The 13,626-nt window shown below is 38.7% G+C and overlaps 1 protein-coding gene across 1 annotated transcript in view; it reads right to left on the bottom strand.

Annotated features, from left to right (window-relative positions):
• LOC122803174 (lysosome membrane protein 2-like) overlaps window positions 1-13,626 on the bottom strand; it is a 476,872-nt gene that overhangs the window by 91,349 nt on the left and 371,897 nt on the right. The window contains exons 6-7 of the mRNA XM_044072789.1: window positions 8,347-8,466; window positions 4,653-4,831 (exon numbers count right to left, since the gene is read on the bottom strand). Coding sequence (XP_043928724.1) covers window positions 4,653-4,831; window positions 8,347-8,466 — 299 coding nt within the window. The remainder of the gene's footprint in view (window positions 1-4,652; window positions 4,832-8,346; window positions 8,467-13,626) is intronic.

The raw sequence follows: 13,626 nt of genomic DNA, 5'->3' as shown, positions 1-13,626 counted from the left end.
ATATGAGATAAAAATAACAAACACTGGCCATGGTGTATGAGACAGGAATAACCGGGACTGTTCTTATAATAGGGTTCATTAGCTTTCTTTCCATTTTTTCTCCCTCCTCCATGGCAGATGTACACACGCAGCTAACAAGCTTATCCCAGTACACTGTGAATTAATGTTCTCCCTTGCAAAGTTTTATCATTACCACCTGTCCTCAAACAGCGGCAGAAAGATGTTTTAATTAATATCAGTCAATCAATCAATTAATCAGTCAAGCAACCAGTCGCACAATCATTCAAAATTTTATTTACAAAATGCCTTTCATTGCTCAAAGTACAGTACAACAACAAAATAAAATAAAACAAAAATACATGCACAATTAAAACAATATATCAATTTAAAAATTGCAATAACGTAGTAAACCAAGAAAAAGCTCATTGGGAATTATATGTTTTCAGATGTCAAGCAGAGTGCCTCTTTGGAACTCTTCAAAAGGAACCATGACAATTGGATGGGAGATAGGAAATTCACCCCAGGGATCATGTCAGTCACCCTGCTAGACAGGGGTCCAGGGAAGTAAATATTGTGGGAAGAAATATCCGGGGAATTGTTTGGCTAGGCTTGTTTAGGCCCTTGGGCCGATAGCCTAGTACTAACCTATGAACCTATGAACCTATGATTGTAAAGGATTATTGAGTAATTTCTTGAGGTTTTTGTAAGTTAGAGGATGTGCAGATGAGTATTGAGTCAAGGGTAGAATTAATACAGATCTTTCAAACTATAGGTCGAATGCCAGTTTATCTCCCTTATCATAAATATTAGAAAAAAGGTATTCATAAGCAGCTTACCAAATTATCTAATAGGTAACCAGCTTCTGTCTTCAACCCATTATGGCTTCCATCATCATCACACAACAACTACTGCTTTGCTGAATTTTGTTAATTCTGTAAACACCCACAGAAATGCTGGAACCTTAGTTTCCACTATCTTCTGTGACATCAAAAAACTTTTGACACTGCCTCCCACCAGAAACTCTTACGTAAACTCATCCTTAGGGCTCACCAGCTCTTCAATGCAATGGTAACATAGCTACCTTACAAATACAGCACAAGCAGTGAAATGAAAAAATAATTTTCCCACCTTTTTGCCAGTAGCTATAGGTGTGTACTTTGAGCTATTTTCAGACCATAGGCACCTTGCACACATTTTAGGCCATGCATACTCATATGTGCTCTTTGATTCACCTTCCTGGTTGTATTAAATCATACTCCTTGTACAATACAACACCACTTGTTAGAGCGTGTTTTAAATTTGCAGTTTTGAACATTTTTCCAGTAAGCAATGAAATAAAATGTATGAACCAATAATGACAAAACTGCTCATTTCAGAGCATTCCAACCATAAAAGGCCACTCAATATTAGTCAATCTTTGCAGAAGTAAAAGTCATCTGAATAATTCCACATTAAAGAGATCTGTAACTAATGAAGAAGTTGCTGCTAGCAAACAATTTTATATTTCAGTGTTTCATCTTCAAATTCAGTGCCTGCTTTCCTTGAAAAATGAAATGGCAAACCTGTAACAGATTCATAGTTTCTGGTTACTAGACATCTTGCTCAAGGGAGGACGCACTAACACTCAGGACTGCAGTACTCCCATCCCCTTAAAATACAACACAGTATCTGCAATCCATTTATATGATGTGGGAGTAGAACCCATAGCCTTCTGTATCAAAAGCAAGCATGTCACCTGTTGTGCTACTAACACTGCTTTCAAATTTTATAGCACAAACAGTAATGCTTATTTGGTAAGCAAAACAGTTGCACATTGAAGACAGACTTAGCATGAACATAAACTACTCTTCCCTTGAAGCTCACAATTCCTTGAAAATGCACTGAAGCTCACAATTCCTTGAAAATACACAAACTCACAATTCCTTGAAACTGCACTGAAGCCCAGTCCCTTGAAAATGCACTTTGAGGGATCTGGTAGTTTGTGTAGAGGATTCAGTCTTTGGCTCCTGTAACTAAGGTACAGGGTTTGAGCCTGAGTAAATTAACTAACCTGCCATCTCCACAAAGGGCATTTCATGCACACCTTAATCATGCTTACTATGTTTAAATTCCACACATGGAAAAGCAGAAGCAACAGCAGGAGGTATGTGTGTGTATGTGTGTGTGTGTGTGTGTGTGTGTGTGTGTGTGTGTGTGTGTGTGTGTGTGTGTGTGTGTGTGTGTGTGTGTGTGTGTGTGTTTGTGTCTGTGTGTGAACGCACACACAGACACAAAGGCCAAAGGGTGTTCATTGTCTTAATGAAGAATACCCTTAAAGAAGAAATTTAGGGGTTTTTTTTGTTTTATTGGAAACTAAATGTTGTGGTAGTCCCCTGGCCAGCAGGCCCCCTCTCAGCCAGTGGGCCCTAGGTGACTCTCTAGCTCGCCTAGTGCTGGATACGGCTCTGCTTGGAGATGCACAGCACTCTGTTGGGCTTACATGGAATCAGCTCCATGACATCTGTCTCACTCCAAGCTGCGGAACACACTATGTCAATAAGCTTGTCCAGTGGACGTACCATCCAGACTACTGGGGGGGCATAAAGACTTGTAGGTTTCTTGGAGGATCTCTTCCTAAGGGGTGGTGGGGTCAATGGAACATGATCATCTCTGTCTCACCATTTCAAGAATTGCACTGAATCTGGTGTCTCAGAAGAGGATTTAGGGCAAAGCCCCTCCCCATCAAAGTTCATATCAGAGGAGAGGGACTCCAAAACTAAGTTTATGTACTTCCTCTTACACATCCTTTTCCTATGTGGGTTCGGGGGGGGGGCTCATTTGAACTCTCCTATGGAGAAGACATCCCAGACCTGGGGTGTCTCCTATGCCTCTGATGTTTATTGCCCTTGGGAGGGTCAAGATGGATGACTAGCCTAAATGCTCTTCTTCAACTTTGCTTAATGGTGGAACTGGTAGAGCAGGTGCCTGTTCATGTTGAAAGATATGGGCCAATTGCCTTTGCACTGAACCTTTTGCCAAATACCAAAGGTGGAAACTATTGATGCTGATAATGTTGATACTGATGTTCAAGGGGGAAACCATTTGCACAACTTGCCAGCATAGGGCTCAGCTGTTCTGATTTTTGCAGAATGTCCAGATTTTCAACTCATATTTTTGGACCATTTCTCATAAAATTGTAGTTTTCTGGTAAATCACTGACAAATCATTGAAGACTGAAGTCAAAAAATAATGGCAGACATTTGATTTTCAGACTTCATATCCTTATATTATATTCATATATTCATGCTAATGCAAAACCTGTTATTCTAGCCTATCAACTTTCTAAGTTTGTAAGAGCAAAATTTAAAAATTGTCCCTATTTTTAGTCCTTTGTCCCTCCATTATTTGTGGTTTTGTCCATATTTCTTATTCTAAGAGGTTGAGAGGTAAAGTTGCCAGCATCGACAACTCTGGCACTGATGCCAGCAAAGAGGACCAGCACCAAAGAGTCAAATTTTGTAACCATCAACATCAACAATGGCTCCCAAAAATGTTGGGACCAGATTTGTCACTGGGCCCTTGGCACCAATCCTTTTTGGCCTTGTAGGATGGTATTAGTGTCAATACCTGTACTGCTGCCAAGGGTGCCAACACTGAAGAAGTTTAATTTTCATAATGGCTGGCATAGGATCTTGATGGTCTAATAATTGCTGAAGAAGTCCTGGGAATCTTTGCCAGGGAAAACTTCTCTAAAATAGATGTATATGACTCTTCTAGTCTTCTTTCCTCCGTTTTTTTCTTTTGGATGAATCATCCTGTCTTTGTCATTGGTCTTCTCCTCTTCCTTCACTTTTGGCACTTCTCCCTTTTAGACCTTTTAGAGCCAGCGTATTCCTCATATCAAGGTTAGTCCTAGGCTAAAATTCTTATAAATCAGACAATCTGAATCTAGATGCTGAACCTCAAGACACAAAATGCAAAGCTCATTTGGGTCTTGGGGTGAGCTCTTGTGACCACATTATTTGTATTTTTAAAAACAGCAACTGCACTACTGTCTAGCCAGCAAAATCAAAAGCATATAACTGTGGACCAATAATCAAACTGGACATATGGAGAGGAAACCATTTAGTAAAAATTTATTTTTATAAATTATGGGGGACAGGAAGGGTTTTGAGAAGGGAATAGTACGGGATAAAAACTGAAGAGAAAGTTTAAGGAAAATTGTGCAGAACTGCAGTAGCTGTCTCCTAACTGTTATCCAGTTAGGTGGACTACCAAAGTGTGGCAATTTAGAAATTATGAAACAGTTTATCAGCCAGCATTCATTATTACTTCTAGGAAAATAAAAAAGTGTCTATAGTAAAATGTTAATGACTGAGGTACTGAAATAGAACAAAACAGTTTTTTGGGGGTGAAGGGGTCCTGTATCTGTTGGGAGACAAGATTAAATTTCATTGTGCACACTCCATCATGCTATACTGATCCTACACTGAGCGGTTGAGTTCATTTAAATTTTTGAAGTTAGAGATGGGGCAGCCAAGTCACCACTGTCTGGGATAGTATCATATTACTCACAGGCCAATCAAACCTTAAGGCAAGTTTGCTCTGTCACATATATAGATTGTTTGCAGTAGTTTATTTAATAGAATTCATTCTTGTGACTTTCTCCTTACCATATCTGCAAGAACTGACATCCAAGAGCCCCGAAGGATAACAGTTCCCTGGTGGAGTACAGAAGCCTGCATTATCAGGATTCTCTGTTGCATTCTGAAATACCTGTTTGGGAACGGTGAAACGATATGTCTTGATTCCTTCCACAATCATATCCTGTTCATAGGTGACATATGCAGATCTGTTCATATATACAAAGAGTAAAGACACATTGAGAACAATACAGGAATAAAATTTTACCACAGGCCAGTGTTGCTGATATTACCAAGAGATGCTAATTATCTATCTACACATTAATGTTAATCAATACACTGTAGTAAGAAGCACCCAAGAACCACTGGACCTAAAAGCCAAGTAAATAGTCTTTTGAAATATTCACTTTAGAATAGCTGGGAGGATGAGTTTACTTCAGTGATACTCTAGATGAGGGGACGGGATTGAACAAATGAAGAAAAGTCCGGCCATGGATCATAAAGGGAAAAAAATCCTCTCGGTTAGCAAACAAGTCCTCTAAAAATGGTGAGTTGGTGATGAAACCACTATGATTCTCAAGGCCAAGACTGCAATACACATAAGAGAAATGCCAATATTCATGATATCCATGATATATAAAGAAGATGATAAGGAGAAAGACAGTGAATTGTTTCAGGAAAAACAGAAGGAGGCAGTAAAAACATCCAGGACCACAAAGGTACAAAGAAGAAAACAGTTGATGTGGTAAAAGTTTTCTTTAAGAATATGCATGAAATAAAACATAGGGAAGAGACTGCAAGATTAAAAAAGTAAGGAAGCAGGAAACACATTAAAAGTAGACAGCATTAATGAATGCAGGTTTAGCATACATGATAGAGGAAACAAAAGACAGATGGAGAGTCAAGTACACTTGAAGGAAAGAGACTACAAACATATAGTCTCAAATCAATTTGCAAGTTTAAGTACATATGCTAATATTATTGACGGATCACATTAATAAAGATTAATGCAGATAAGAAAGGACATAACTGCATGTTTGCTAGCATCACAGCCAGAGTGTGACTAAAAGCAGCTGTGGCAGGCACACACCAGTCAGAGCCCCATATATGATGTATTTAAATACAAACAATGTCTTTGTGTGTTTATGACAGTATTTCTAAGTGCACTAATATTGTATCTAGAATAATCAAAAGATAATGCCAGAATAACAAACTAATGAACAGATAATTCGCTAGAAAGTAAGCAAACAAGCACTTAAAGAATAACTACACATATTCATATCCTACAATGTATTTCCTCCCTACATAACATATTACTTTTTGCCACATATAAATAAACAGTGAATTCATACACATGACGTTTTGTCCATTTGTATGGCATTTGTATGTAAACAAGACAACTGCCACAAAACAAGATCTTTGGATCAGCTATACCATGCAAGAGAAGCACATACAATCCCACAACTGTATACCCTGTTTTAAAATTTTACTTTCCACCAAATTGTTATACTAGTCAGAAATAAAATGGAGAAAACATGCAGACATTACCATTCAGTCAGATACTGTTCAGAAACTTGCAATACACAACTTGTCTACTTTTCTACTATTTTTTAATGCATCAATGGTGCTTTTACTGAAGACCTTACCCTGCTGAAATGTCAATAAGCTGTTAATCACTGGCAGGAGAAATATGTCATCCTGTGTCACTTGTTCTTACATGGAAAGCCAAAGCAGACTCTGCCAAAAAGCAGTCCTTAGAATTAGAGTTGATTTCGGGGCGTCCACAGTGGTGCAGCGGTTAGCATTGCCACCTCACAGCAAGAGGTTCTCTGGTTTGATTCTTGGCTGGGGTGCCTTCTGTGCAGAGTCTGCATGTCCTCCCTGTGGTCATGTGGGTTTCCTCCGGGTGCTCCAGTTTCATCCCAAAGGCATGTTGTAGGTGGATTGGACACTCTAAATTGGCCCTAGGCGTGAGTGCTTGCATGTGTGTGCCTTCTGTGGAATTCAACACTGTAAAACTCCACTGCCAATCATGAGTGGACAGGTGATCTGCTGTGGCAACCCCTAACCGGGAAAAGAAGAAGAACTAGATTTGATTTCTTACTTTTCCCCTTTCAGCAACACTTTCTGAATGAAAAAACTTAGGGAAACTACAAAAAACAACTATGAATGTATACCTGAATGTGGCATACTAGCCATGTATCAGTTATGACATCATCCATGTGATGTTTCTTTGCAGTCTACATACATGTGTTGACATACATGACTGAACCATATTGACATCAGTACAAAGCAAAACATCCTAATTTGTCAGGACACTACTTTTATAATCAAATCACAAAGAATGAGACTCACATGAGGTATAAATGAGCAACTATTATGCAGGAATGAATAATAAACACAATGCAGATTGCTGAACACTATTCCTATTTGTGTTGCATTTTTCATAGGTAAGTACTAGGCTAGCTGCCATTGAGGGTAATTTGAAGCCATGACAGTTTTTTTTCAAAGGTGAAAAATCAAACCCTGTACCTTGTGTATATGGTAAACACCTCAACCATTCTGCCAATCACCAAAGATGTACAGGTATATGTTTTCATATTATATCTAATTTTGTATAATTATTTAAACATTAGTTGTTTTGTGTATCATTTTCAAAGACAATAAAATTATTGTTCTTAAAATGTTTTCTAATATGTTGGAGCGTTTGTCCTCAGGCTCCTACCCATTTGGACTTCCTGATAATCAAATGTCAATAAATACATACATAAATATGTTAGGTTGCATGATGATGCATGCTATTCAAGTATACGATGTACAGTGGTTCCTCACTGTTTACTTCACCTAAAAGGAAAATAATCCCATGTGCTGTTATGCTGTACACCTGTATGGTGGATGGTGTTGCCATAATCTGCACCCTGCTTATAACTGTAGACTTCCCCAACAGATAATATCCTAGATAAAATGTAGGCTGCACTGTGCTGTTGAACTTAACAGCATATATACAAAGCCAAACTCACACCTAGGTACTTAACTGTTGTTTAAATGTAGACTGCATAATGTACTCTTTTGTACACCTTACCTTAATGTGGAACTCTTCCCATAAGTGTGTAATGTGCCAAGTAAATGGTAACCATACAATGATGACATATTGTGCGGTGCAGCCAGGTATATTTGATTCCCTTCCAAAGGCCTTGTGTAAAAGTAAATAAAGGGAACACAGTGGCATCTTGGTGACCATCCTAACATTGCTTTCATTTAAGTGTTGAAATTCTAAACCACAGAATTCTGAGAGTAAAATTTCAAAAAATATATTTTTTTGGGGGGGGTAATTATTCTTACAGCCAAGTTTTAACAACTCAGAGGTAAGTAAGAAGTGTAAGAACTGCAGGGAGTATAGGGGCAATATTTCCCACAGAGAATGGTTAAGTGCAATTTTTGACTCTGTTCAGCCTCTGGGATCCATATTTTGTAATTCTACATCTAAAGAAGTGTACCATATCCTTCTGTTACCACCTTACACAATTTTGTGCTGTACTCACGGTTAGTAAGTAGGGCCACCAACACCATAGGTTCACTACTAACGTGAGCACATGTTCTGAAAATTAAGCTGCTTTTGACAAAAATATAATTTCTGTATCCCACTGCAATCAAGTGTAAAGTGACAAAAAAAGGCAGGCTTCACTTCTAATTAATTTCAGCACTGTACAAAGCCATTACTTACCTGCAAAGATCAGATGCAAACAAATAAAGTGTTTCATCCTTTTGTACAAATGGATGAAACACAGCACCATCTGTTCCATTAATCATGTTGCATGAATCTGATGTCCACCAGCTAAGAAATCTAGAAGAAAAAAATATGTTTTTTTTTAATAAGGAATTAGTTTTGTGGTTACTATACTGTACTCTCCAACTTTAATGCTCTGACCTAATTGTTTTATATGGAAGTAACATCTACACAACTTAAAATGATATAACAATTTTAACATTAAATCCAAACACGCACAGCTTAATAATTTTCAGGGCTGACATCTTTCTTTCAGGAGTTATTCAAACACAGCTAGGCAATGAAATCTTACCTTTGGGAAGACACTGAATGAAGAGAACAAAGATCTGAAACGGCTTCTTCAGATCAATGAATAAAAAAGTTTAATCGGTACAAATTACCACAAAAGCTTTAAAATCTCTGTGCTTCTCTCTACCACTCATTGGTCATACAGTGTTCCAAATGACAACTGCTGATAACTGAAACCATTGTATAAACTGCACTTACCAATAATGGCAGATGTTTGAATTATTCACTGCTGCAGTAGCCTATGGGTTGTATCCTGCCAAGGACACAGCACCCAGTTAGTATCCCAAAGCTCTAACCCCCTACTATACTGTCTCTCTGGCTGCCTACAGGTGAATCCCCTTTGGAGGCAGTATAAAAGCAGGCAGAGTGACTATAAATATTCACTGCTTTCTTGCCCCCAAAGCAAAAAAAGGGGAGTTTTTTTCTGAAACAACCACAGCTAGTGTAACCAATGAAAGACAAACCACAGCAAACAACAATCATTTCAACAATAAAAGTTGTAACCCACAGCAACTATGTCCAACAATGGGGATGGTGGGTAGGTGACGATGCTGCAGCTATGAGGAATTTGAATATTTACTGTTATGGGTAGGTACAACTTACACAACTGTACTATGTTCAAAGCTTACCCAACTTGGGAGGAGGAAGGTTAAAGTTCCAGAAGCTCCTGGAGAATGGTCCCCGCAAAGCCTGCTATGGACCTTGAGAAAGAATCCAGTTTATAGTGCTTTGTAATTGCATGGGTGTGGGACCAAGTAGCTGCCTCTAGAATGCGTCAAGCATCTGCCCCTTTCCAATATGCCATTGAAGAAGTTAAGGCCCTGGTAGAATGGGCCTTAACACTGACTGGAATGGTTTTGCCTTGATGGGAGTAATAAAATACAATAGCAGAGAACAGCCATCTAGAAATAGTCTGTTTAGATACAGGTTGACTGTTCTTACTCCTCTGTATAGGAAATAAATAGCTTGTCAACTTTTCTGAAAGACTTGGTTCTGTCAAAGTAATACCTGAGTTGTCTGTGCAAATCCAAGGAAGAAGAATCTATTCTCCTTTGTTTTCTAGCTCTGGATAAAAACTGGAAGACTGATGGCTTGATTCAAGGTAAACACTGAGACAATCTTAGGCATGAATGTGGGGTTAATCCACAGGGTTACCCTATCTCTATGGAAAACACACAGAGTTTCCCCACCATGAGAGACTGCAGATGTCAGATCAACAAGTAAAAATGCTTTCCAAGTAATAAACCTCATCTCAGCAAAAAAGTGACAAATTCAGCTTCTCCAGAATAAAACTGAGATTCCAGGATGTAGGTATTTATTTGTGAGGGAGTCTTATATGTAGTATGTGTATGGCACATTGGTGCAGTGGTAGTGTTGTCACCTCACAGCAAGAGGTTCTCCAGTTTGATTCACGGCTGGGATGCCTTCTGTGCGGAGTCTGCATGTCCTCCCTGCATTCATGTAGGTGTGCTCCGGTTTCCTCCCATGTTACAAAAACATACATCTGGAACATTTCTCCCTGAGCCTCCACTGAAAATTGACTTTGTCAAGTCAGACTTTCCCGGTAAACAAATGTTAAATAAATAAATACGCGTTTTCATAAATTGTTTGACTACTTGCTGTATTGTCTCATGAAAATATGCCTAAAAGATATCAAAACTGAATCATCCAGGCATTCAGTTGCAGTTGCTTGATATCAATATATATTTAACTCTTCTTGTCCTATGTGAATAGATTCAGTTTGTGAGGAAATTTGTGGTAATTGCCCATGGCCAATTCCAAAAGTAGAGAGAGCCAATTTTCCCTAAGCCAAAAGGGAGTCATCACAATGTTTTTTGGTAAGTCTTTCTGAATTTTTAAGTACCTTGAAATTCAGTGCAAAGGGTGGAGAAACTTATAGGAACATCACTGATCATGGGAATAAAACAGCATTTGCTCTCCACACTTTTTATGCAAGGATTCCTGGAGCAGAATTTGTCTAGTTGTCTGTTTTGAAACGAGGCAAACGTCTACTTGAGGTATTCTCAACATCTGGATCATTTCCTGCAATATCTCTGGATTGCATTTCTACTCATGGGGGTATGGCATTCCTTCTAATGGCTCACCAACCAGGTGACCAGATGACCTTGGGCTATAGAATCCTAGGGTGAGAAAACCCTGTCTTTGTCAACACCATATTTATCAGAAAATTCACTCTCTTCCTTAGAATCAGGAGCAGCGTATTAAATGAAGGCATATTTCACCCAGCAGTAGTGCAACAAGAGCAGGGTGAGAAGGGCAGCTTCCCTGGGTACAAAGTGTTGAGGGGAGTGATTAGCTGATCTGGATTTCTTAAATGCAATACCAGCTTCTTGCAATCAAACTTGAGCACTGTAGCACTCCATGTGTGGTCTAAACTGTAGCAAACTGCTTACTACATTGTAGCAAGCAGTTTGCTACAATTTAAAAGTAAAAAAAATGGAACATTTCTCTCTCTTTTTTAACTACAACCTGAGAGCTGTAGCATTCTGTGCAGGCAGGCAAAAAACTGTACTAACTGTTTGCAACATTTGTAGCAAGCAGTTTGCTACAATTAAACTAAAAACATTTTTTTTCTTTCTAAACCATGAGTACCATTGCATTTAGTGCAGGCAGGGTATAAACTGTAGCAACTGTTTACTACATTTGTAACAAGCTGTTTGCTACTTTTTGAAAGAAGACATGATTTTTTTTAATAAAATATGGGAAAGGAGGGTTGAGGGCCAAGCACAGAAACAGGACCTGAATGGATGGGATAGGGGGGTGCATCTAGTCACCTGGTCAGTGTGCCAGCAGAAGGAATGTCCATTTCTTTTTATTTCTTTTTTTTTATTATTTTTTGCTCTTCATTGTAAGAGTTGACGGGGGTGGGGGGCATGGATCTAACTGCAATATGCCAATTGCCACAATATAGTGAGTGGTATATTACAGTAAAGTGTTTTTTTTTACTTGCTCTTCAGTGGAAGAGTGGGGGGATGGATGTGATTGTAATAAGCTGTCAACATATTATACTAAAGTCCCTTATTATTATTATTATTATTATTTTTTGGTGTTCACTTAAAGAGCTGAGTGGGTAGGGCACTGGTACATGGTACTGGCACAGGGCAGTTGGTTGAACCAGCTATGCTTCTGGCACCCATATTTCATTAACTTTCTGTTTTTTTTTTCTAGGTATATTCATAATGGCTGAATGGCTAGGGGGCAGTATGTCATCCTGAATAAAATGTCTCTTTCCCTGGACACCTTAAGAAGATCCTTTCAAAGTATATCTTGTAATCATATTGGATGGTTCTCCCATGTCCTATAGAAGGCACTGAAATAGCCTCAGAGGATATATTTCAATACCTGATCTGTAGTGGCTGACAAGGCTACACCAAAGGGATCCAAGGAAATAGGCAAATGGTCTGAGGAACCGGCAGTGTCCACTTCAAAGTCTCCCACCATAATCTGAGGCACAGTAATAGCCCACATGGGAGGCAGAGACTCATGTTTCAATTGTTTTTTCTTTTTAGGTACGTTAAGAGAAGGACCAGCAGGACCAGGGTACATATCCATGCTGTAGCCTGTTTGCTGGTTAGTTATGCCTGAAGAAGTCTGTCAGAAGATAAATTGTTACTAGTAGGCATAAACAGCACACAACCCTTACATCCCAATCAAATGTATCCCACAACAAAGTAACAGGAGTAGTATGCAATAATTTCTTGTCAAAAAATAGACAGAATTAAATAAATTAGCTGCCCTGTAAAATCCTATAAAAGCTAAACAAACCAAGTGCAAGCAGAAGCATTCACATATAATCCCATTATTCTCCTGCAGGAATACTTTCTAACTGCCCAAAATAACTTTAAAAACAAGCAATACACTTAAATATAGACCTAGGGCAATAAATGACAGTCACATCCTAGAAAGCAATCCTTAGACAGACTGCAACAGTGCTCAAGAAACAGCTACAGATGAGCCTTTTAAAACAGTATTTTTAAAGGGAGATACTGCAATTTACCACAAAAGCAGTAAAAACACTAAAGATATTCAAATTATAATTTATGAGAAGGGGTGCCCAAAGCGTGGCCTTGTCTGACTAACAGGAAACCATATCTGACTGCTGCACCAGACAGGTCTCAGAGATGCATCTGCACAAGATAGCAAGAAAGTACTGAAGATGTTTAATCCCTCTCTGGCTAGCCTATAGGCAGCCAGAGTGACTGTTTGGGAGGGGGTTAGAGCTTTGGGAAGCTGGCTGGGTGCTGTATCCTTGGCAGGATGCAACCCATATGCTACTGCATAACTGAGAACAATAAACATCCACATCCATGCAACGTCTGGCCAATCAGCATTCACCTAAGACTTTCACTGATGGGATACTGTAATCTGATATGTCAAGTTTTCTGAATATATCAAGATTTGTTAGCCTGAATGCAAACTTTGTAGTAAACCTGTTCAGCCTTCCATCAGCATTAAGGAGCCAATCCAGAAGTTGTAATCCAAGTTGTTATAAGTGAATGGAACTATCTTCATAGGCAGTAGCAGGTAAGCCACTGAACCTATCAATCTCCGTCTTCACATTTCAAAATGCTCTGTTTACTCATTTCATTTCTCTATCATCTCAGCAATGTTAACGTTTAAAATGTCTTTACTGTTGCAGTTATTATGCTAGACCAAGAGGATAAATAAATAAATAAATAAATAAATAAATGTGCCATTATGAGTCCACATACATGTCCATTTGGACCATTTGCCTCTCAGTACTATATCATCTACAAACATCTTCTATCAGTTCTGAAATCTGAAGTGGAACACCTGCGTTTTTAACCATGTGTTCAACATACGTTTTATCATATTAGTGAAATAACACTTTTCTTCTACAAGTGTCTTAGTTTGTGCAATGCCTAGGTGAGCCTTGTGTGCTATCTC

Source organism: Protopterus annectens, chromosome 5.part1 (genome assembly GCF_019279795.1).
Source record: "Protopterus annectens isolate FY-2018-M chromosome 5.part1, PAN1.0, whole genome shotgun sequence".
In the NCBI taxonomy this organism is placed as follows: domain Eukaryota; kingdom Metazoa; phylum Chordata; order Ceratodontiformes; family Protopteridae; genus Protopterus; species Protopterus annectens.
This window is presented reverse-complemented; position numbering and strand designations above follow the sequence as displayed.